Source organism: Pleurodeles waltl, chromosome 9, assembly GCF_031143425.1.
Source record: "Pleurodeles waltl isolate 20211129_DDA chromosome 9, aPleWal1.hap1.20221129, whole genome shotgun sequence".
Lineage (NCBI taxonomy): Eukaryota > Metazoa > Chordata > Amphibia > Caudata > Salamandridae > Pleurodeles > Pleurodeles waltl.
Genome location: NC_090448.1, coordinates 399,178,458 through 399,204,566, shown reverse-complemented (window position 1 = coordinate 399,204,566; position 26,109 = coordinate 399,178,458). Strand labels below are relative to the sequence as shown.

Here is a 26,109-nt window from a genome sequence, read left to right as displayed (position 1 = left end):
CCACGTACACACGTTTACAACAAATAATGTGTCAATCAGCCGTTTAAAGAAGAGACCTCTGTGACAGTGCCAAGCGAACAGAGTTTGTACAACAGAATATCACAAACACAGATAAAGACTGGAGTTATGTTGGCTGGATTTGTGCCCCATGCACCCTAAGACACTGTTCTCCCTGATAAGAGAGAAAAGTGTGCAACCTAAAAGTGGTTAGGTGGGAATAAGTACCGGTGGATAAAGTTCATAAAAAATATAGGGATCAGAGGCAGGCATAGTGGCGGGAGTTTGTCTCCAACTTAGTGCCCAAAACAGTGTTGGCAGTACACTCCACCAAAATGAATGTGAATGGCTGTGAATTTTATGCCTCCTTTGGTACAAGCTACTACTGCAAATATTTGAACCACGGATACACATCCAGGATTGAAGGAGTAAACAGATTGCAGAACTGTAGGGAACGGTGAGAGAAAGATCAATATCAGATATACTGTGTAACCGAGGGAGTCTAACAGAACTGAAGAGTCCATTCTCCGCCACATTTCCATGCCCACAAGCAGGATCAAAGTTGTGTGTTGTGCTTCAAGGTAAATACCGTGTTCTAGGATTAATGAAGAAGGGGATTCTCAAACTTGGACCCCTCATTATCCAATGGATGCAAATAATCTACAGATGCTATGGAGGCATCAAGTTGGGTCAAGATCAATATTTTTCCGGTGACAGTTATTTGTAGCTGGGCCAAGACCTAGAACGTGGCTTCATCCCCTATTTTTTATTGGGTTCCACAACCTCTGCCTTCTTGCAGCAGTTCGTCATAGACCATAGTTCAACGTACAGGAAGCTATGGCTATCCAGGTGACCTCGGACCCGATGCAGAAAGCTCTATTATCACACCAGAAGATTGAGATTTCTCACAGACTGATGTAGGGATTAGTCGAATGATTCGCATAGCAAAATAAGGCAAAGGCATTTTGCGACCCACTGCAAATGACTGCAAACACAGGAATGGAGGCCGGCATAGGACAAGAAAACTCCATTATTTTATTCGCATTCTCAGACTGATTAAAAGTTTGTGACCACTGATAAATGCCTTTGTGGCTCACAAATAAGAGGGTGACGCCGTTTTCAAGTATCCTCCAATTTTCGATTCAGAGAGGGTACCAAAAGCTGTTTTGCAAGTCAGAAGACTTTTCCATCTCGTGAAATTACTTTTTTTTACAATCACACAAAGGTATTTTGAGGTAGCAAAAGAAAGCTTGTGATTTTGAGAAACTCCCACTTTGTGCCCAGCAAAATATCTTTGTACATTTGGCGCACAGGGGTGTCTCTCAGAGGTTGTAACCAGTTTGGGTGACCACAAAAGAATGGTGTTCCAATCAAGTTTCTTCATACTTCTTGTAGGATTCTCACTACACTTTTATCCTTCAACTATGCCTCTGCTGAATCCGTACAGCCTCTTGGATATTGTAACTCAAGCTGGACAGCCTAAAGCAAATAAAGCCAGCACACAGAATGCAAGAAAATGTGAGTTACAAACCAAAAAGCCAACAGTAAGCAACAGTTGGAATGCATTTCCAGGAAAGCTTGCGAATGTCCACAAGATGTCATTAGCAAACCAGACAATCTGCTAGGTGTGGGAAGGGGTCTGTGAAGCATTTTGGAGTGGTCTGGACAGTTCTCCTCTGACTAGCTGTGGATCTTCTTTCAGGAGGTACTTTGAGGCAGACAGGCTGGCAGGCAGAAAAGTATCAAGGCCATGTACTTAACTTAACTTAAATTGAGGGTTGAGGCATGCAGCCTGCAGGCCATCATCCACAATCAAATGCAGGTCCTCGCAAGTCAAGTCATCAGACTCTTCAATTGCTGGAGTGGAATTCCAGTCTAGATTCTCGTTTCATGGCAGTTGGGAAGGAGACTCTGCAAATTAGGAGTCTCACCACTCGTGGGTAAGCATATGGTAGATTTAATGTGTATACCATGCCCAAGCTGGACAAAAGAAACCCCAGTTTAAACATGATTTTCAGGTCAGATTTCAGGGTCTTTTCATAGAACTTTCAAGTGAAGATGATCTGGTATGAAGAGTTGTGTGTTACAGTTCTCCCAAGACTGAGAAGCAGGGAAAGGGTGTGGTCTAGTATGCACAATCCATATGGTGCCTCAACACAAGTCTGGTGAAGAGTTAGTGTCCCAATTACGAAAGACCCATGGGGTGCAGCCAAATTGTAGCCAAAAGGATAATGATCTACTGCCATGACCAGTAATTTCCAAATAAGGAAACTAAACGCGGGCTGACTCCTTTACGTTAATTTCAAGGGGACCTTGCAGGTAACTCCCAAGCGCTCTGCTGGAGCCAACACCGGAATCGTGTCTAGGTGTCAGTAATGAGACACCTCCTGCACACTCCGATGGTAAAAAAATAAAAACAAACTGTACAACAGAGCATCTGGTACAACGAGCTGTGGGCTTTTGGCTCTACCAACATAATTTAGAGATGGAAGCAAAGTCATGGCTATCTACAACAAGTCATGTGTGTAGTGACTCGGGAGTAAAAAACGTAAGTGTTGGAGGAAAGTAGAGGGGGAGTTAAGAGGTATTCAGATTCATTAAGTGAATTAATATAAAATAAAGATCTCTCTTTAACTCAAAGTGCACTTGTAGAACCAGAGGTCTGTCCATAAGACTGGATGACAGTCTTGGGGTATAAGATGAGGCTGGTGGGCTGAGGAGTAAGGGCCATGAAATAACAGAGGTAGGGGTGGCATAAGAGGTCACATTGTGGATCTAAACAGAAAAACGGGAGAGCTGTCAGAATCTGAGGTTGAAGGAGGAAACACAATATAAATATGTCACAAGAAAAGGCGGTCACAAGGTGTAAGAGTAAAATACAAACATCGGGACTATAAGGCTCTGGAGCTAGAGACAAAAACGGAAGACACATAATTAAGAGATTATGGGCTCCTGGCGTGACATGAGGAAGGGGTAGAGGCTCAGGAGGTGGAAGGCTCAGGAGAGAAAGAATTTGTAAATGTGCAGAAGAGGTGTGAGGTGGGTAAATGAAAAAATGAAAACACTCAGGCAATAGCAGGATAAAGATGGACTGACCAAAACACGGCAGAAATAAAAATACAAAATAATGACAGAACCGGCGGAATAAAAGCAGTAAAACAACAAGCATAGGCAAAGCTAATTAGTCTTCCTTAACAATCTGGTGCGATGGTTATTATTACAGAAATATGAATAAAAAGGTCAGAACAGAAGGGACAAAACTCACAAATGCATGTAAAATTAGAACTTCAGTCACAAAATGCACATCCTGCAAACCGGCAGAATCTTATAGAAGACCAGGAGTTCCACTGTGAGGTGCTGAGCAAGGGTCATGCCCACTCTCTTCCACTCCACGTGAATTCAAATATGATTCACTCATCGAATGCCCTTCGAGGACAAAGGTCGTCCGGTCCATTAGCAAAGATCTTAAAGGTATAATGCGTAGGCCAAATAATACCCTCTGAAGAACAGCAATGGAGGATGGTAGAGAAAGCCTGTTTTGATTTTGGAGCCGCGGGCCAGGGTCAGGGGCACCATTATAAAACATGTTTCCTCTTCTCCAAGAGGAAGTCCATCATTGGCTGATTGTAACCCATTCTCTGGAGTCCCATCCTCTGAACCGCTCCACAAGCTACCACCAAAAGTGCAGGAGTTGCCCGAATGCAACTACTCTGCGGCATGGAGCTGCAGGTGATAGCGAGCACTGAAAAATCTCATTGTACATTAAAGAAACAGGGAAAGAGCATAGAGCATTGATCTATTTGAGCAGCAGAATAAGTGCAGGTTCCAGTTTGGGAAAATATGTTAATTGGGGGCAGTTATGCGCAAGGTAACAGATATGGCTGACAGCAGGAAGAACATAAACGGATGAGCTGTTTTACTGTGAACTCACGCTAAGGCACAATATTAAATTGTATTGTACTTTATTGCAACATTTCTTTAGTGCTTACTACCCCTATGTGGGGCGCTGAAGCACTTGCCTACATGGACAACATTCTACACCATGGAGGGTGTTTGTGGAAGCGTGTTACCTTTGTTTTGATCCTATGTGGGAAATGTTCCATTTCATGCGTGATGACCACTAAGGTGCCATTATCGTGTTATGGGACACAGCATTTAGCAGTGTAATGGATAAAGAAGTGTGAGAGAGAGGTGTGCAGTTTATGGTTTTCAGTAGGCTGGCAGTTTTGTTGAGTTCTGCAGGCCCCTTCTTCGCATTTCTTATTGTCATAGTCCAATTAGCGGGTTCCTGTACTGGGTTGTGCATTCTGAGTCAACTTGTTTAAAGTTTTTGGTTTCTGTGCAGGCACACGTATGAGGAAGATATGGATCTGAGTCCTGCTGGGATGGCCTTTCTATCCCTAATGTATTCACCACTGTGAGATGTCAGAAGCAGTCAAAGTATGCAGCTAGCTGGGACCCACAGTGGTGGACTAAATTAAAATCCTCTGTTGGCCAGCAGCACAGGCAGATCTCGTCAGTTATCCCATACTTGTTCAGTTGGTGACGAGTGGTTTATTGTTGTGAATTTGTACAGTGACGAACATGACCTATAGCAGTTTAAACTTATCTGAGTGTAAGAGTGTCAAGCAGTGTAAGGACATTATTATGCAGCCTGTATCAACTACAACTGACTGCCCAACAGTTGAGTGTTATGGGATTTGTATTTGGATGAGCCAGGAGGGTTATATATTGTATTAGACTGTAATTGCATTTATATAGCACTTACTACCCCTGAAAAAGCATTTCAGCACTTTTTGCTGTACAGCATACTGCTTTGGAACCCAGGGTTAGTAGTATTACATGTATTTATTTATTTTGGGTTATTGGTGGGGTTTGAATTAGTTTTGAACAATTAATGCCATGCATTTACTCCAGTGTCTATGTGATAAATTAAGTTAGGCATGATCTTTTAGTGGGCAGGGGGATTTGTGAATTTATGCATTGGCTGGCAGTAGTAAAAGATGAGCTAGAGTAAATTAGGTATTGTTAGTTTGCAGATGTATGACTTAAAAGAACAGTTGTGATCTTTGAAATCATGTGTAGGCAACTTGCAGGGATACAATAATAAGGATTAAGGAAAACATGCATATGAAAGCGCAGGCTGTGCTCAGAGGAAGAAGGCATGTACAGGAAGGAAAGGAGGAGGTCATTCAAGGAAAGGGAGAGTTGTCAATTAGGAGTTTCATGCAGGGTTTTTAGGAATATTGTAGACTTTTTTTGAGACATCATGCGTTATTAATTACTTTCATCCAGTAAACTATTTTAAAATGCAGGCTCTTTGTGACCAGTTAAGACAAAACAGATGTACTGTCACATTTGTTCTTTTTGCCAATTTCTTTGCAAAAGAGTCTTCAAAATATAATATAATAATAACATAAGTGGGCTATATTACTCTGCTTCCCATGACTCCATCCTCTTCGACTAATTTACCAGGCAGTTAATATAATCCATATAGATACAGAATAAGTTATTAATCAATAGTGACGCAAAATTCAGCCCCATAAGCACTGTACTATTCATAACTTTAAATTCATAAAAACTAGATATTGCTGTCTATATCACGAACTTCGCACAACAGAAAAGGAAAATTAAAGACAAACAGGAAAACATTACTACTGTGGTTATTTCGTTCCTCCTGATCTCCCCGCTGTCTCATATTATCGTCCTTGATCACATTGTACTCAATGGAGGGGAGGGACCTGAACCAGCTTCCATGGTTTTCCAGTAGAACATTGCGAGTTGCTAGCAGGTATGTCTTAAACAGGCACGGACATTTACTCCACATGTAGCACCTCCACCATCTGTTTTCTGTAACTAGCGTTGGCAAAGCCAATAGTTTTGGTGCGGGGTGCCAGCCATTTGCCTTTGTGAATGCTTTCTTTGTTTTGTCATGATTTTTGCATAACTTTATTTTTGAAGAAGCTGCGAGGATCTCATCAAACAAAAAAAAAGTTGCTAATAGCAGAAATATTTTTGGTCTTACAGGAGCTACTTTGTGTGTGGATATGCTGTTTGCGAAAGTGAATATGCTGCGACTGACAGTAAGGCTAGCCAGCGGCTGCACTGAGCTGTCCTTCTGTCCCACGCTGTATGCTGCAGTGAACGGAAGAAAAACATGAATGATACAATAACAGACCACTGGATGAGGAGGGCTGGCTTAAAGACCCTATATGTTACCACATCATACATATAACTTTAGTAAAATCAAAAGGTCTTGGCTACAACTAAACTTTAAAAGGAAACAATCAGTGCTTAGTGCATGCCCCGTAACTGGGTGTAAAAGATTCAATATAAAGGTAGCATTATAATATTCCTGTATCTTTTTCATTCCCTTTCTCAACCAGTCACTAAATGCCACGTCATGGAAAACAGACAGAGAGGAAAAGAAGGCAGTAGTGGGGTGTTTAGGCCTATGCAGATTCTGTGGAAAATGTGGACAATTATACGCGGATGTAGGAGTAAGCATAACACTTGCAGAGTGCGTGTGTGGTGACCTATGTAATGCCTTATATCTTTCCCTAAAAGGTTCGAGCCTTAGTTTTGGTGGTATGCATCGAATACCAGCCCCGGACAGAGTATAACAGTGGGAAAAGAAGTATGTAATCAACTGTGGCATAGTCACTACCTCCAAAATGTATCAAGGCTGGGCAGTCTTTCCCCGGTCAAAGAGGCGCCTGGGTGCCAAAACATGAAAAGAGAAAACTCCTCCTTTAGGTGAAACTGCGTCAACAACTTCTGCACACAAGCTATGGTAACTAAGAAGGAAGCCTTTCAAGAAAGGCACTTCGAGTAGCAAGAGGCAATGGACAAAGGGTTTATGCATCAGTTTGGCCCAAACCATGTTATATCCGAGGAGAACATGCAGTGAGTGCCTGAATAGGCAGCACTAGTGTTTAATCCCGTCGGTGCTCATTTGACAACATCAGTGGCTATGAGGAAGGCGGATTCCTGTAAGTATCAATGGCCAGAAGGTTTACACATTGATTGATTGGGGAGGGGGGGGGTTGCCAAGCAAGATGGCTAAATGGATGGTCCTTCCATAGCTCCCATTTGAACCACATAAATCCTAGAATAATCCTACCTTATTTGTAGCCATCATCTCCCCAACTTCCTCTGACTGCCTGTGGTGTAGGGGAGCACTAGGGAATCTCCTATGGCCCTCACCTGCTGAAATATAAAAATCTTGTGACCCGGGCTGCGTGGGTCTGAGTGGCAGGTGTCAGAACCTGTTGCCATAGCGGAACACCCTGCAACAAGAGGTCTGATGTTTGTGTACTACGGTCTCTGATTTACAGAAGCTGACAGCATGCCTAGATTACCGCATCGAAGACTCCGTGGGATGATCCCAGAGAAAAATCCTACACTTTGAGGATTTTCCAGAGAAAGCGGAGGGACCGTCAGCTGAACTGTTCCTCGAGGAGTGGATTACTACAGACCTTCTACCAAAATGACCTTCCAAGTTCTTCACCCCCCGATCCATAATTGCCCACCTGTTTAACTTTCACGACTGTGATGTCATCCTTCAATATGAGTAAAAGGCCATCCATTGTTTCAGGGGAAACCCATCTCTACATTCCCTGATGACACCCAGACAAGAACAGAGAAAAAAAGATTTTGCTGTCAAGAAGCAAATGAGGGATATGAACTTGAAATAAAGTCTACTATTCCCAGCAAAGCTCTGAGTCCAAGATGGAGGGTCAGTCTTATTCTTTTTTAGTTCTGCAGAAACCTGTGACTGACTGGACACCCTCCCACAAAACACAAGCCCGGGCACAGGTCAGCTAAATTAACGTTTTCCCAGCACTCATTGACAATCTGCCCATCCACGGAAGCTCAAGGGGAGTCAGCGGAGTGTGGACAGCAGTCGTCAATCAGAAAGGATCATGTTTTTTTCTGATGGCACACTCTAAGTTACGGGGGAGATCCCAGATTCGAGGGAGTCTTCCAGCAACACCACAGTGATCCTGGTACTGCTAGAGACAGTACTGGCGTAGGATGATCCTAGGGTTTGCACAACAAACTGTGAGTACTGGGGGGGACCGGAGCAGGGGTCCCGATGGCACAATATTTTCCACATCCTGAGGTGGAGCAGAATGGAAATGTCTCAGCTTATGGGACACTAATATTTGCGGACAATAATTCCTACTCCACTACCATCGGGTGGAGGGAAATGAATGGACAATCCTAATGACTGTTGGTTATTACCTTGTCTCATTATTCTGACAGGGGACTCTAGGTGAGAGGTAAGAGCTGAGAGACGTGGAGAGGGAGCTTGAGTGTGGACTGGCTCACATGCTCTCTCGCGTCCTCACCTCTAGCATAGCATAAAGGAATATTACTTTGCCTTGTTTTTCATTTAGTTTGCTTTCTACTTTGGGGCAATGGGGTATCAGTTGCTGGCTCTCGGCTGGCAAGATCTCAGGTGTGCCGATAGAGTGCAGCTGCCCATGGGGAGGGAGTGGTGTTGGGAGACAGTCTTGTGTTCACTGGGTTAACGAGTTTGGATATTGTTTATTGCTCTTGTGAATCACAGGCCCAACCAAGGTTTCTGACCCACCTTATTAGGGAGGTGTTGAAGATGGGAGAGTGGGAGTGACTTCCAAAATTAGTAGATGGTGGAACACACTGCTAAATTTATGAAGTGGAATGTCCGTGGTATAGGCCAGCTGAAGAAGCATTGGCAGATGTTTGCATATCTCAAACGATATAAGATCTCCATTGCATTCTTACAAGAAACGCACATTTGTGGGGACTTTATACCATCTCTCCTAAAGTATTAGAGGTGGCAGCTATATGCCACCTCATACTTTGGTTACGTTGGGGGTTGTTAGGTTGGGTGGCTCCGGGTGTGCTCTTTCTTCACAGGGATCACATCCTGGGCCCCGAGGGTAGATTTATAATCTTGACTTGAATGGTCAAGAGATTTGTTTAATTAATGTGTATGCACCTAAACAATGACTGTCCTGACTACTAAATTAACGTGGTGCAGGTTGCCTCCCCCATCTAGCGGCTGATTGTGAAATGGCAGCTGACTGTAACCATGTCTCCAATGGCAAGCTGGACGGCCGCCCCGCCCACCCCCCCTCAACAGCACACCAACCCTTATTTGACAGAGGCACTACATGATTTGATCCATTAATTGCACCTCAGTGAAATTTGGGGGGGTCAGACACCAACAAATCAAACACTTCTCATGCTAAACTCCAGCTGTGGGTACCCTTAGTTGGTTAAATTTTTATCTAGTCTCCAATGCTTTGGCACCAGTGGTGTCCAAAATCTCACATCTACATTGCTATTGTCAGACCATTGTTCTGTTTTTTAACAGTGGATGGTAGGCCGGCAATCCCGCTTTGGTGTCTCCGTGTGGAGGCATTGATGGATCCCCCTTTCGAAGTCACAGTTGCAGAAACACTAGTGCATTATTTTCACGAGAACTGGGGCACCTCAAAAAGTAGAGCAATTGACTAGTAGGTGATGAAGTCGTTTCTCCGTGGGCGTTTGTCTTAAAACAACATAGAGCCTCAGGCAACAGCTTCAGAGCGACATTCAGGAGCCCCAGTTGGAGCAAGGAAACATTGAAAAAGAGCTACACATACATTCTGAAAGGCTGGCGGCATGGCAGAATGGCCGTAAGACCCTGCTAGATAATTGGCGCAGATTAGAAAAGCACATCTACCCAGCATATCACCAGCATCTCCATGCTGATGGGGATAAGACTGGAGCAATACTGGCACGCCTGGTTAAAAGGGAGGAACCCCGAACCCCAATCCTAACCTGGAATGATCAAACGGGATGCCTTGTACGTACACAGTGGGCCATAAATTAAATCTTCCATTCCCGTCTTAGTGTCATTTATGTACCAATCCTGTCGGGCGACACTGCGAATTACTTAATGGAGGTCCCGCTCCCCTGCCTCACCTCTGACTGTGACAACTTAGATAGGCCTATTACACGCAAGGAAATCCTCACCATGATCCAAGCCTTGGCAACAATGAAAACACTGAGAAGTGATGGTCACCCTGTGGAGTTCTATCACAGATATGCATATACTCTGGCAGATAAACCGTTGGATGTCTTTGAGGATGCCCTGTGTAGGAGTAACCTCTCACCGACGCTTTGTGAAGTTGTAACAGAAATGATTCACTAACTCGGCAAGGACCTGACTATGCCCATGGTGTGCAGACCTATTTACCTTTTAAATGTTAATGTCAAACTGCTGAGCGGTACATTGGCGGCTCGGCTTCTCCCGTGTCTCCCACCCCTTGTGCACTAGGACCAATTGGGGTTCATCCCTGGGAGAAGTACTTTACATAATCTGAGAAGGCTCACCCATGTCTACCACACCTTGCGATGCCTGGACGACGCATTTGCCCTTGATCTTTTTTCTATATCAAAAATGCGTTTGATTATCTGATCTGGGCATACCTTTGGCATGTCCTGAGAAAGTTTGGGATGGGCCGTAAATTCATCTAATGTGTCCAGTTATTATATACTGATCCTTGTGCCCAGGTGCACTTAGGTGTCGAACCTGATTAGTCTACCCAGGTGTACCAGAAAATGATACCCTCTTTCAAGTCACGCTTACAATGGAGCCATTGGCTGAGAGACTTCGCTTGACTTGGGGTCCATGGGAAATAACAATAGGGGAGACCACTTGTGTGGTCTCTCTTTATGCTGATGCCGCTCTGATATACCTTTGTCGCTCAACTAACTCTGTACCCGTACTTATGAGTGTGATGCAGGAGTTTGGGGAGGTCTCTGGGCTACAGGGGAACTCCTCCAAGTCCAAACTTTACCCTCTGGGATCCCTAAGTAGGCTACGTCTTGATACTCTGCCATCGTTGGAACTCCCCTGGGAGTTGAGCAGTATCCGATATCTTGGAGTTCCACTGGTGCCTACCGAGGAGACATTTGTACAATTCACTATCGGTAGAGTAGTGCAGGAACTGCAAGTGTCCGTGAGGTTTTGTAGGGGTTTTATGGGGAAAACTGCAATCGCAAACATGATATTGCTCCCTCAATATCTCTACATTCTCAAGGGCACATTGTATACGATTCCTAGACAGTACTTTAGAATGATTGACAGTCTAATTGTCAAACTAATTTGGGTGAACAAACCTAAGCAGGTAGAACTCTACATTTTAAAGAGAACATGGACTAAGAGTGACTTGGAGGCCTCCCACGTGGACCTCTACTATATGGCAGCACAATTGCAACAGCCCGTTTCCTGGCTTGACCTGAGAGACTCCTGGGAGAAGACCCTGTTGAAAGGCTCTAATGTGGATAGTGAACTCCCTGTATTATTCATGAGTGGCTTTCTGGTCCCACACAACACACTTTATTTGATACGACAGGTGGCAGAGATGTGGGAAGGGATAGTTAAGAGGGTGATCCATCGTGCTCCTCATACCCCAGATTTGCTTCTGGATTCTGCAACCTTTTCATAGGATAGTGGAATCCATGTCGATCCAGAGATGGAAAGATGGGGTTGTACTACTCTGGGGGACTTATACCCTGAGGGGTGCTTTAACCTAATGGTCACGGCTGCTGAAATTTTTGCACCCAGCATGGTCCAATTTTTACAATATATGAAAATCTCTGCTATGGCACAGGAGATTTGGCCTACCTTTCTGATTGTCCCATCCTGCTCTAACACGTTAACCACATTGCTGGAAATGGCGTGAGCTGACATTTAGTCTCATACCTTTACAGAGCACTACGCCGGGACCTCCTGAACGTGCCTCTCCCAGTCCAGACCAAATGGGAGGAGGAGATAGCAGAAACAATACCCGGGAGGGATTGTTCCGGATTCATGAAGGGGCTCACACTGCCAGCTCCAATGCTAGATTTAAATAAATTCAATATAATTTTATTCACCAGAGTTACCTATTTCCAAAGACCCTGCATACTATCTACTCTGCACGCCCCAACACATACCATCTGTGCAAAAGCCTGATGGCAGATTTTATACACAGTTTGGGAATGCACGGTCCTCTCACCCTACTGGTGGTCGGTCCTGAAAAAGATAAATAGAGCTTCTGGGTGGCAGGTATGATTAGAAATACAACAAGTGATCTTGGGTCTGATCCCCTCCAGTAAAAGCTTAACAGGACGTTTTCTCTGTTGGATCTCATATTAGCAAAACGTCAAATACCAATAAAATGATTGAGTGTTGCCCCTCCAAGATTTACAGACTACATCAGAGATGTCACTTAATGGGCTATAGCAGAACAAGTCCGGATGAAGCATGCCCACAATGATGACAAACTGGTTGATGATCTCAGAGCCTGGGAGAGTATGAAACCTGACCTAAAAGGTCCCTCTATGGACATGTCCACTGATCAACCGACTAAAGACTAGATCACAATTCTATAATATAATTTATCGTATACACTCGTGGTTCTGTACTGCATTATGTTCCATCTGATAATTTGCACACAAGCAGGGGTGTGGGCAGACGTTAAGCATGTTTGTATGATCTTGTTGTTGGGACACTTATTCCGTGTGTGTTTAAACTTTGATGTGCAGCACTGTTACTACTTATTTCTTCTCTTCAAAACTCGATAAAGATTATTAAAAAAAAGGTGTACACATGGATGCCTTGTCTAGGCCTACAGGTGTCGACCTCTATATTTGATTTGGCAAGGTGTCCATAAACATACATGATATTATCCACCAAGCAAGTGAATAGGATGATATTCTTTGACACCACCAAATAACATGTTTTTAGAAACTCAAGTCTGTACTGTGCTCCAGAGAAAACTTTTGTGTCAGGCACCAGGATGTCCAAGTACATGGAAGAGAAGCATAGCTGGATAAAGGCTAGCTTACCAGGAACCAAGTGCTCAACTTGAGTATTGGGGGAGTAGAAGCTTCTTCATAGACAAGAGTGACAACTTCTAGCAGACTCAAGTGCCTGGAAGGAAGATATAGAAGGTCCAGACTTGGTGAGGAAAGCTGTGGCCACCAGAGCTTTCCTGAATTGTTTAGATCCCAGTGCAGCAATTGACACTGTTTCCCATTTCAAACCGGACCAGCCTCTTTTACAATGCAGGAATTTGTGAAAAAGCTCTTGACAGGTTTTCGTGTTTTCTCTTGCATTGCACTCAGGAAGTCCACCTTCCTCCATCCACTCCTTGCCTCGCATCCTCAAAGGTACAATACAGCAAGACTCCTCTTTGAGCCCTACCCCTTCACCATCTAAGTTTCACCTTTAACTAGCCTCCTCCATTTCTTTGGTGTCAGGCTTATGTCATATGCTGACAACACTCAAAACATTGTATAGCTCATTGATGACTTCCATACCACAGCACAGAGGTGTTGCCCATGCATATCTCATTTTTCATTCTGACTGGCCTCCAAAGAGCTCGAACTGAAAGAGGCAAAACGGATGACCTTATTTTTAGAGGTCCTCACTCCATAAGGTCTTTCACTCGATGACCCACATAAACAGGCCAAGTTCCCATACCTTTGCAAGCTGCCTAAAATCTCATAATTATATTTGACTGCCAATTCTCTTTCTCTGCTCAAATCAACAGTGTCCATTCATCTTGCTTTTTCCACATCAGATAGCTTCACAGTGTATTGTCTCTCCTTTTTCAGCACTGCAGAACAGTGATTCAAGCTGTCATGACATCTCATTAAAATTACTGTACTTACCTACATGTTATCTTTCTAAATCTTTAATCACTAGGCTCCAGCTCATTTAGAAACGTGCCACCAGACTTTTCCTTGGGCGTCTTTCCTGCTCCTCCCTGTCTCGCCATCCTCACACCCTTCACTGACTCCCTATCGGCAAATTATCATATTTAAAACTCTGTGTACCTGCCACGGTGCAGTTCATGCCAAATGCCCTCTTTCTATGTAACAGTGAATCATTGTATGTCACCCTACGCAAACTCTTCCACAGCTCACTTCATCTCAGTTCCTAAAGTTAATGAAGCCCAACCAGTCAGCCAATCCTCCACTTCGTTGGCAGCCAAACACTGGTACAACTTGCCATTCAACAATTGGTTCAAAAAGATTTTTTTCTGTGAAATAAAAATACAAAACCTAGCTATTCACCTAGCACCCTCTTACTGTTCTTGCCACTGTAATCCTCAAGCACTAGGATGCCCTAGTTGTGTAACAGTTTGTGCTACACAAATGAGTCAACAACATAGCATTACACTTTCTGAAGGCTCTGACTCCGAAGATTTTGATGCCTCCAAAACAGGATACTCACTCTCCAATTCAGACCAACCCCTAGGAACAGAACCAATGTACCCCCAGCTGATAATCGTCTCAAATTCAAGTTGTAATCAGTCACAAAGGTGTTAATGGTTGATCATTTAAGGCATTGAAAGTGGATCTCCAACTAGTTGAAATTCCAACTAAGTGGGAGACTCAAGACGCCTATTCAAACTATCTCCTTATAGACACTCAAAAAAATGTTCTGTAGGCGATAATCCACACTCACATTTGTGTGCCTGCCACCAGAGTGTGAGTGAACACTTGCTTTCAAACATAGACGTTGGCTGTTATATAATTTGTATGGACGAGCAAACCTCTTGGGATCTAACCAACAAAAGGAAGAGTTGCAGGACAGGAAGACAGATTTCAAGTCCCAGACATTCATGTGGAGGGACAAATGAAATCCCAAAAGGTACCGATGGAGGGATTTTGGCAGTGAGAAAATGAAGAAACTATTACAAAGGAAGCAGAGGTAATTAAGTAAATATATTAAAAGTGGGACGCATGTTATTATCGGCATCATTGTTTCAGCATCCTACAATTACTTTTCAAGTAAGTGCTATGATTACAATAAGGATGTCTGAAGGGATGATTCTGCTGGGTTATGTTAGTATTTAGGGTTCGTGTTGATGATTGTCTGAGACAGAGTTAAGGTTAGGGTTGTAGTTAGAGGAAGTGAAGAGTTAGCATTAGGTTTACGATAAGGGTAAGAGTTATGTTTAAGGCTGTGGTTGTGCTGAAGGGTTATGTTAATGTTAGGGATATACTTATGTGGATACCTACTATTAAATTTAGTGCTCACGCTACAGAGAAGGTGTTGTATATCAGAAAATATTTGACAAAACTATAGACTTGCCAAACTATTGTAGCAAAAATATTGAAATGAGGATGTCATGAAGGTAATGTGTATATTTAAGTAGAGATTTACTATTCTTAACTCCGGTCCACTTACCTTGAAGGCATGTATATTGTCAAGCTACAAAAATGTGGATTTATTTATAGTAACCCTATACTTGCATATATTGAGATACCTTCACAATATTCTGCATGCATGTTTTGGCAGGTCGTTTTCCCTCTAGTTTCTGATGTACACCCCCTCTGTGCTCTGTGTTGTGGTTAGGTTAAAGATTAAAAATGAGGTATGAGCAAGGTTGAAGTTATTTTTTGTGGCTAACATTAGGGTTGTGGTTATGGCTAGGATTAGATGTCAGGCTATTTCCAATGTTTTAAAAAAATATACAAACTAGGCAGAGCAAGTACCATTGAAAGTAAATTCCGTTTTCGTTGAATTTTTTTCCAACCAATTAGTTTAATTGAAATGCACATTTCGGTTCAAGTTACAACAAAATATGACTTGTGCATTAATACGGCGTTCAATGTAAAAATGCCTGTGAAAATGTTTCTCTCACAAATGTATTGGGATACTATTACCGAGATCTGGGCATTGACATGGTGGGTCTGAGACAAACGGGGCACCCTTGAGCAAGCTCTGCTCCACTCGGTGGTGCGACCATACACAGTCAGTAAAGCAGATTGAGATTAGATGCCATGATTTGTGTTGAGGAAGGCTGGCGTACTCAGTCAGTGCAGTGAGTCTGCAGGACCACATCAAGAGAGACAGACTGCTTCAGTCCCATAATGCATATGTAACTCGGAACCAGCATGACCAGATGGGAAGTGCATCCCATCTTGACGTGCCACAGAGTTTCTGGAGCCAGAGGGTTTATTATCCAAAGGGCCCCTGTTGCCTCTTCGCTGGACACTGACACCTGAATTGTTTTGAAAGTTTATGGCACTTGGGGGAAACAGTTATGAGGACACAATTTCAAATTACCTGGAGTTAGTTGAACCACTAAACAGGGCCAGTGAGGGTGTGTTCCAGACGAGATGGGGAGGGAACCTTGATTGGATGCCTCACTGACAAATAGTGCTGAGGCCCAGGCTGGTTTTCAAACTCCCGCAGTCAACTTCTGACTCCTCATCCTAATGATGCAATCGAGGTTCTCCTGAGGGATAGGATCACCTATAATCTGCAAAAACGCTACACAGTTTTAGAGGGATCTCACAAATGGTAATGCAAGCATGCTCCGAATGACTGTTCTCTAAACACAATACATAGAGGTTATGTGGGTTAGCTGATTCACATGTGACTTAAAGCCAGAGTGCTGGAAGGTATAAAACATTTGCTGAATGAAGTGAAATGCTAGATTGAAAAAACAACAATAAAGAATAAGTGGGGCTGCATAAAAAAGTCTCCCAGAGTGTGTGAAATAGTTCCCCTCCCACATCAGAGAAACTGTAACTGGGGAGAGTGTACAGAGCATGGGCCTGAACATGCCTGTGTATGTCATTCTCCTGCACGAGTGAAACGACGCACTAAACCTCCAATGAAAACCTATACAAGCAGTTTGAGTTCTCGCCACTAGACGCAGTCGGTACCCACAGTGGGAAAATGGGAGAAAGCCAGCATTAGTCACACATTTACTATTCATTATCCACATAACACTAGCAGCACATAATATATTTTCACTCCGGATAATACTAGCTATGCATCTACTGTTAAACAAGAGTAAATATTGTCGCTAAAGGAATGAGTGGCATCATAGCCGGGGTTAAGGTTCCACATTATGAGGCAAAACTGCATTTTGCATTGGCTGCTGGGAATCAACTGCAGTTAGTAGGCTCGCTGTGATAGGGTGCTGCAATGAAAGGAAAGGCAGCAGGTAAAGATAACACAGAGCAGGTACTCACGTTTGGCGGGCAGCAGGTAGCCGCAGGTGATCTTGGCCTTGCCGGTCTCGCAGCCGTTCAAGGTGCTGCACTCTTCCTTCAGCAGGGCTCCGGCTGCCTGGTGGATGCAGCCGTCCACTGAGAGTGTAAACAAGACAGGATGGCGTTAACCAGTGAGGCATGAGGAAAGACTTAACTGTCATAGTAACTCCCGATTAACACTTCTGGATTCTTCCCTCCTCCACCCCTCAATTACTCCTGTCAATCCAACTAACAAACTCACATATCCGTGGCTCAAATGAACTCATAATAACACCAAAACTGTACTCATATTTCCCTATACTAATCCACAATTAATTCCTTTTGGGTTCCGGAGTAGCGTGCTACTCGCCGAAAAGTGCTTTGACGCCTCATCAGGGGTAGTAAGCGCTATATAAATACTATTACAATACAATACAATACAATTGTGCTAAACTAAGCTGCTAAAGCAGGTACATGCAATCAGTTAGCAAAGAATAAAACCACAAGACTACATCAACAGATCCGATCATCTCAGCACTACTCCCAAACACAGGCCAAAGAGGGGTGCAAAGAGTAGGAGTCAACGAATACTGTAGCCTAAACCATTTACAGGCAGGGCAAGTTTAAGGCGACTGCCTAATGTGCCAACAGAAGGGAGTACTACATTGCAACAATCAAATATGGTCAATTATTGAAGTCGATGTGGATTGTCACTCCTCCTACGGCACAAGAAATGCTGCACTGGCCTTTTACAGGCCCTGGCAGGATTATTTGGGCACTCCATCACAGGTATCATAGCCTGAGGAATGATATCTGGGCAGCGGTTTTAAAGCAAATGGAAGCACAAAGGCCACAGAAGGGCTCCTTGAAGCAGGCATAAAGAGCAGCAGGGACTACAGGCTCTGAAATGATTCCTCTCCCACAGACCCAACAGCACCACAGACTAACACCCTGCAGGCCCGAGGACTGGGTTTTCAGGTCTGGGAGTGGTCTTGTGTGCAGTCAATTTCAAGTCAAGTTCACTGTAAGTCCATCAAAATATGTAGGTCCAAAGCCCTCTGCTTATGCAATAAAATGATATTTACGCTGTCTACTCCTTCTCCCCAGATTCATGAAATCTATTGGGGACTGGAGATTCACAGCATTCATCTCCAAGGCTTGGAACAACCAGCCTGCCACTCCACTTAACCACCTGTTTGACCATCTCCCGACAACATCTTAAAAGCCTGACAGCTGAAGATCATTTACACGGTGGAGGGATTACAATAAGTAATGAGACTAGTAAAAACCAGCAGGGTTAGAATGTTTATATATTCACATACTGGGGATATTTGTGGCATTGGCATAAAGACAAGAAAGCTGTACATTCAAACCTTTTTGTAACCCTGTTTTATGGGACCGTGTGCCCAAGATGCCATATGGCCTCCAGAATTATTGTGGGTGCTCCCTCTAGATACTCACATAGGAGGCCTAAACTCAGACTTGCACTTTGCGCTCTTTTACTTGTAGTGAAAGAGCGAGCACACTAGGGCAGAAAGGGAGATTCGAAGAGCCAATCTCACTTTGTGCAATAACTCAAGTCTCAAACCAAACAAAAAAATGACTTTATTTACAAACCACTTTTACGTGTAATGGGCACACTCAGATTCAATGTCACAGGATATAAAATGTACAAACTTTAATTTGTACACAACAGAACAGAGAAGGCCTCTCTCTATATGTAAGATTAATTATGCAGCTTTATAGAGCCCTTTGGCTTGAGATGTCAAGATAACAGATCTTTGTTTTGTTAGACAACTCGAGTTTTTTAGTGTGGGAAAAGTTGTTTTCGTATAATAACAGTTGGGGGACTTTGGTCTTGTGCAGTCCTTTTTAGGTCTTGCCTACACAGTGCTTAAGCTGTGATGTGAGACGTATTGTTTAATATTCAGCCCGTATCATACAATTGGCTGTTTTTGTTCTCACTCTCATTTGCAACCTTTTGATTCCTTAAATCCTGCAGGCTTCCCTTCCTTTACTTGTGTAAGTTCCTCCCTGGAGCCTGGACCAAGTGCATGTGTTCTTCCTCTCCTTTTGCAACCTACAATTTTTTAATAAGCTTTTCGGTATTATTTCTGCTCAAGCAATGTGCTTTTCTACTTTTAACACTGTCATACAGCTTCTGCCGCCTCTATCGATGCTTTACTTAGATATGTGCAAAACTGTAGTACTGAACGCTACGCTACTTCACTCTACACCATTCCACTCTACTCCATCTATGCCACTCAACTCTACATCACTCCACTTCGTACAATAAGCAGACTCTATCCACTCTACTCTACTCTACTCTGCTCAAAGCTACTCTTTTCCACTCCACACAACCCCACTCCACACAATGCCACTTTTCTCTATGCCATTCCACTTCACTCTATGGCACACCATTATACGCCACTCTACACCACTCTACTCTCTGACATTCTATTCCACTCCACTCTGCTCTACGCCACTCTACCCTACACCTCTCCACTCTACTCCACTCTCCTCTACCCCACGCCACTAACTTATAACCATGATGAACAGCAGGCATGCTTCTGTACAACATCGCTAAAAGACATTGGCAAAGCCAAAAGTTTTTGCAAAGTCGGGCCTATTGTCTTTGCCACTGCTTGCTTACATTGGGAGAGGACATCTTTTAGGTGTATTTTGCTTTATTTTGGACTGGTTGGGTAATTGTCATGTGTTTCGTTCTGTGGGTTAGATATACCCTCGAGCTTTTGTCGCAGCTTGTACAAATAGGTAATAAGAAGTAGGCAAATACCTTGGGTCATGTTTTTTCTCCTCAGAGTCATTACCTGCCTGGCAGCGTCTTCATCCATCATACGGATTCTTTGAAAGGCACATGCAAACGGGCGGCAAGAGGGACGAACACACTGCTAGACTAGTAAAAAACTCAATTTTTTTTTAACGACTCCGGTGTGGGTGACACAGGGTTGTTCTCTCAAAAAAGAGATGTGCACTTTCTAGTACAGTAAAGAGTCTCTCAATACCGTGTAGCTATCAGTTCTTCCACTTGCTTACTCATTTACAAGCATCAATTATCTCCCTAGGACAAGGGGAGAGACAAGTTTTTAATTACCACTGTATGATAAGGAGGAAGCCACAAAGTACACAGCAAATATATTAAGGTGAGGACCGACGTCTGCTCCCCTAAAAGCTTTCCTAAATTCAGAGGTCACTGGGTTCCTGCTGCAGAGATCAGCCACATGTTAAGGAGACTCTCCAAAGCAGGTAATGGAGGTGAATTGGGATTTATATATGAACCAGACCCTGGGACACCCAAGAGACCCTAGCTCCGGCTCATAAATGTGCAAAAAGCTTTGAGGTTCTCTAATGCCTTCACAAACCACTGCTTCTTTAATGGCGTAAATAAAACTAACCACCTGATAAATCACTGAAACTGCAAGACTCCCACCTTGGTGTCTTTTTTTGAAGAAGTAATTGGATAGCTCCAGCACTCACTATGAGTATTTATGTGGAAGTATCTGAGTTGTCAGCTACACTGTGACATATCTTTTTCAGGCTATGCTGGCGTGTACCCTTGGAGACTGCCATTCCTGTGCCAGTGTCATGCCCCAGTTCATTTATTCCAGGCTTCTCCAACGAATGGCTTAAGAGCCGCTGGTAGATGTTCAGCTATCTATAAGCAGCCCCCCGGTGTGCAGCCAATCAGCTGAACTAGAAGCGTTTACTTGGTTGAATTAATATATGTATACCAAAATTTAAAAGTCTGTATTCCAGATTAAAAAAAATGTTTAATTTCGGAATTTATAAGCTGATGTTTTGGGAAAAAACTGTTTGAATTTCCAAAATATATTTAAATCTGGTATTTGAGTAGCAAAAATCAAACAATCTTGAGCAGATCTATTACTAATATTATTGACTTGGTGCTGGGCATTGCAGCTATGCCTCTCATGTATCACTCATGTAGAGGCATCCCACATTGACAAAGCATTTTTTACATTACCGCTGGCAACCGTACCTGATGCACTTAGATGAACACTGCTGGTAAATTTGCACATCGCGGCCACTAATGCTTGAGCATTCCAAAGAAGTCATAAAGGTCATATAAAAACACAGGTTGAGCTTTCCAAGGTATGCCATACAGATTACATCATAACAACCAAACTTCCTCCCTCTTTAACAGAAATCAATTGCTATTTCCGCAATACAGATAAATAAAATACAACTTACAATAAACACTCTGCAAATGTGGCAGGCATCTTTTATTTGGCTCCTGTACTATGAGACTCTGACAGTAGGCAGCCCAACGTTTGCATGATGGTAGTGATTATTTGTTACAGGTTCAATCTAAGAAGAGTTACTTCTTGGAATAAAACAAAGTGCCTCCACTAAAGGGGCTTTTAATGGGCTGGGTCTATCCGGGACTCAGACCTGGTAATAATTAAAAATGGACATTGAAATGGGTCCTTAACTGGCCCTCTCCCATTATCCATAACCTCACTGGTAAAAATGTTGATCGATTTCTGAACAAGGGATGTAAAATACATTAAGATAATACAAGCCAGCAATTTAGTTCCTGTTTACATTTCACGTTACTTAATCCTACAATCCCTAAAGGTATTAGCTATTTCCAGGATTTTCTTTGTATTTTGTCCATGTAGCATATTTCTTTTAAAAGCACTTTATCTTAAGCAGCTAATGACAACTGACAAAGCCAGTAGTCCTGGATGATTTTAGGTGTATGGGTGTTGTTGTGTCATATATCTGGATGCAATAACAGAAAGCACATAGAGGCACAAAATACCAGATGGGTGGCACACTATGACAATCACAGAAATGTAGTTTATGTGTTTAAGCCACACCCTTAATTAGATAGGCCATGCCCCTTTTGGAGCCCCTCCCCCCACTTTTCTCATCCCACTTAACGCCCCAGCCTTCACATTATCGTGTCCAACTTGAAAAACGGATTTAGTGTCAGTTGCTAGCAACTGTGACCTAAAGCTCTTGAATCCCTGTGTGAGATCCTCACAAGAAGCCTTTCTCCGAACCACATCCAGTCCATATTAGAACATTTGTTACCAAGCACACATGCAGAGCTCTTAGAAAACCTTTGCACTTGGCATGGAGGAAAAAAAATAGATTTCCTTTTTTAGAAAGACAGGCTTGCCAGGGCATGCCTTTTCGGCAATTTCAACACAAGAGCCCTCAACACATTTGATCAAAAGTGGAGTTATACTGCTCTTGTGTAGATTTCTCATTCCACTGATAACTGTTGCATCTGTCACAGTATGTCAACCATTTCATAATTTCACCCAACTGCAACATAGCATTGCATCCCATTCGGAGCAAGAAAGGTGTTTCTCTAGTTATCGCATATGAACTGTTATGGTGAGATCACAATATACATCTTCAACAGCTTTCTGACACGCACCTCCCACTGAACACACATTGGGCACAACACCTTCCTTAGATTACCACTTGATTCTGGAATTTAGGAATCTAATTTCAAAAACTGGACTTCATTATCACTAACAAGCAATTAGGAAATCCATCTCTGCTAAATATTTCTTTCAATTATACTCTAACATTTATATGGATGGGTCAATCTACTAACTTGACCTCTAGCGACTTTAAGTGATAATCAGTTAAAACAAAAATATAACATTAACACCCTAATCCGCGAAATCGATTGCTACTTTTTCCCTGGGCCTCTCAGGCCCCAATGCCATTGAAAATGTAGTTTCTGAATTTAGCACAATTGCCTGCAAGACAAACAGAACACTATTTACCAGAATCTCAACATCGTTAAACACAGAAGGTTAGCAAAACGTCAACCTATAGCTTCTTGTAGTTAAAGACAAACCCTAGTGCTTTTTTTTATCATACTGTTTTTATTAAGCTTTAACAGGCATGAGAAAAAACAATCCCAGATGTTTCTTAACTGTGATCCTGTGAAATTAAATGCTAATACAGACAGCAGATGCGGCAGCTGGATACAGTATCCTAGCACCTGAGGAACAACATTGTATCTCTGAATACAATTTTGGAAACCCCCTGGCTTATTAACATGCCAGGTTTACCCCCCACCCCTTTTCCCCACCCTTCCACCCTCTCAACACAACAAACTTTCAAATCTGAGTGTGTGCTGTAAGAAGCCGTCGGAGACGGGCCATGAGGAGTGCAGCGGGGGTGAGCTATTAGTGAGTATATGAGAAGAGGCTGGGACGAGTGGGGGGCACCGACCTACCTTAAATCTGAAAAAGGTGGAGTGCTCTTGTGCGTGTGGGGCAGGCTGTAAGAGGGAGACCCTCAGAGAGGAACGGGACAGATGGGCCCCATTTGTATTCAAACGTCTTGTGCGTGTCGATCAGGACATCTGCCATTCTTTCTATAGTCAATACTTGCCACAACCGGGTGTGCCATTGTGTGAGGGATGGGGCTGTGGATTTTTTCCAGTTCGCTGCTAATGTGGTTTTAGCCAATCCAAGGCACAGCCATAAAGTTGCGCCTTACCCAGTACAAGCATTGGCAAAGCCAATAGGTCCCACCTATACAAGTGCTACTGGCTTTGGCAATGTGTTTTTCCATGCTGCCCACCAGTGTGGTTGCTGTGCAGCATGACTAAACGTTAGTGACATTGAGTGTCAGAGAGGAGTAGGGTGGACTGGAGTGGGATAGATTGTACTGAAGTGGGGTGGACTGGCTTCACTGTATCAGAGCAGGGTGGATTGGACTGGAGTGCGGTGGGGTGGATTGGAGTGGAGTGGGTGGATTGGATTGGACCGGGTGGATTTGGGGAATGTGGGTGGACTAGATTGGAGTGAGGTGGATCGGAGTGGGTGGACTGGTTGGATTGGATTAGAGTGGGGTGAGTTGTATTGGAGTAAAGTGGATTGAATGGGAGTGGGGTGGATTGGAGTGGGGTGAATTGGGATGGAGAGGGGTGGATTGAATTGCGGTGAGTTAGACTGGATTGGAGTGGGGCGTATTGTTTTGGATTGGTGTGGGACAGACTGGAGCGGGGCAGACTGGAGTGGAACAGATTGTTTTGGATTCGAGTGGGACAGACTGGAGTGGGGCGGATTGGAGTGGGGTAAATTGTTTTGGATTGGAGTGGGGAAGATTGGAGTGGGGCAGATTGGAGTGGGGCAGATTGGAGTGAGGCGGATTGGAGTGGAGCAGATTGTTTCGGATTCGAGTGGGGCAGATTGTTTTGCATTGCCGTGGGGAAGATTATTTTGGATTGGAGTGCAGCAGATTGCAATGGGGCAGTTTGTTATGGACTGGGCAGACTGGAGTAGGGCAGATTGTTTAGGATTGGAGTGGGTCAGATTGGAGTGGGGTAGATGGAGTGGGGCATTTTGTTTTGGATTGGAGTGGGGCATATAATTTAGCATTGCAGTAGGACAGACTGGGGTTGGGCAGGTTGTTTTTGATTGGAGTGGGGCAGATTGTTTCGGAGTGGTGTAGATTGTTTTGCATTGGGGAAGGTCGAACTGGAGTGAGGCCGATTAGATTAGGGTGGGCTGGGAGGACTGAAGTGGGGTGGGGTGGAGTGGATTGGAGTGGGGTAGGGTGAGGTGTATTGGAGTGTCCTACATGCTGTATTTTCCATGGCCACCAACTTCTTCCAGTTGCCAGTTCATTTGTAGTCAATCTCCACAACAGAGTTGTTAGACCACAGGACAATGCAACAGATCTAACCCAACTCTACCTCTCCACCATTGAGACAGAGAGACCTCAATGAGAATAAGTAAATTTTTGTACACAGGTGTCTACGGTTGCTCTCAGCATAGAAAGATTAATGGCTAATCATGAAACATCAAGTGAAGAAACAAACATGGTTTTATCTCGCTACCTCTGTGATTGAACCAGTAGTAGGCCGCGAACCACCACCCGAACTGATTTAAAACCTCTGTGTGATTTTTTCCTGCATGCACTGCTATTTTGACCACAACGAAAAATCTTCACTTGTTGCCATCAACAAAAGATTAGCGAATGCATTGTGAAATATTCTTGAAAACACTGCAACCACTATGCATTGTTTTCAACAGTACTAGCCCTGCTACTCCTCAGTCATTGATTCTATCCACTAGGCCGTGTAGCAAACACCTGCATCTGGGGTTGTGCATTCCAGCTATGTGTCTCCACCCTGTGCTTTCTGCTGCCTGGAACTGCCTATAAGTTGCCAATACCTAAAGCCCTTTGTACATGCGTTTTTTGGCAGATCTTTGTGAACTCTTGTTGCCTGTTTGCTAGCTAATCCTTGCCTTCCTTCTGCCAGCGTATGCCCTGTTCCTATGCAGTTTGCTGCAAATTTCTTCCAGCTATGAATTGCCTTCATCTCTCCTGTCTTATTTGCCCTTAACAAGCAGTCAGCTGCAACCCCTGAGCCACGCCTTCTCTTATTTATGTCTTCGATTGTTCATTCTATCGCTGCTCCCATTTCTCTTTGCACCCTGTTTTGCTTCCCTCTGTTTCAGATCCAGTTCTTCCTTCAACTTATTTCTTTAACTTCTGTCAATAGCTTCCATATTTACTCTTCAATCACCATGTTTTATCCACCAATTGCTTATTTTCTCTCTTGCGGTTTCTAGTTTATTTTGCATTCCAAGCCTCTAGTTTGTTTCAGTTCCTATATCATTGTGTTTGTCTTGCTTGTTCCTCCTTCTCAGGTACCTTGATACCCTTCTCTTGCATGCTTACTACAGTTATTACGTCCCTTGCATTTGCCCTGCTCTGTTCAGCCTCTAGCTTTACCCTATTGTATAGTACATCCCATGCTTGCATTCCTCTTTCTTCTGCCTTATCTCTACCTGCTTACTTGGGGCAATCATTTCACTGCTGCTTGCCTTGTAATCCTCTTGGGATCATCAGCAGTCATTTAAATCTCAACGGGGGAGCCTTACGGCCTGTTAGGCCAGCCCTGACAGGGGACTGCCAGTCATATCTTGAGATGGCAGGTTTCTCACTGCTTAGAATGAATCTAACAGTAGAAGCATTAAAGACAGAGCAGCTGCGGAGCATGCACCATCTTTTGGGCTCCAGTTGCCAAATGTTTTGCTTGTCTAAAACAAACAGAAACAT

At 43.5% G+C, this 26,109-nt stretch overlaps 1 protein-coding gene across 2 annotated transcripts in view; it reads right to left on the bottom strand.

Annotated features, from left to right (window-relative positions):
* The window catches only part of MACROD1 (mono-ADP ribosylhydrolase 1), a 2,310,829-nt gene that overhangs the window by 634,254 nt on the left and 1,650,466 nt on the right, over positions 1-26,109 (bottom strand). For both annotated transcript variants that reach the window (XM_069207113.1, XM_069207112.1), the window contains exon 5: positions 17,023-17,139. In XM_069207113.1, the coding sequence (XP_069063214.1) occupies positions 17,023-17,139 (117 nt within the window). The remainder of the gene's footprint in view (positions 1-17,022; positions 17,140-26,109) is intronic.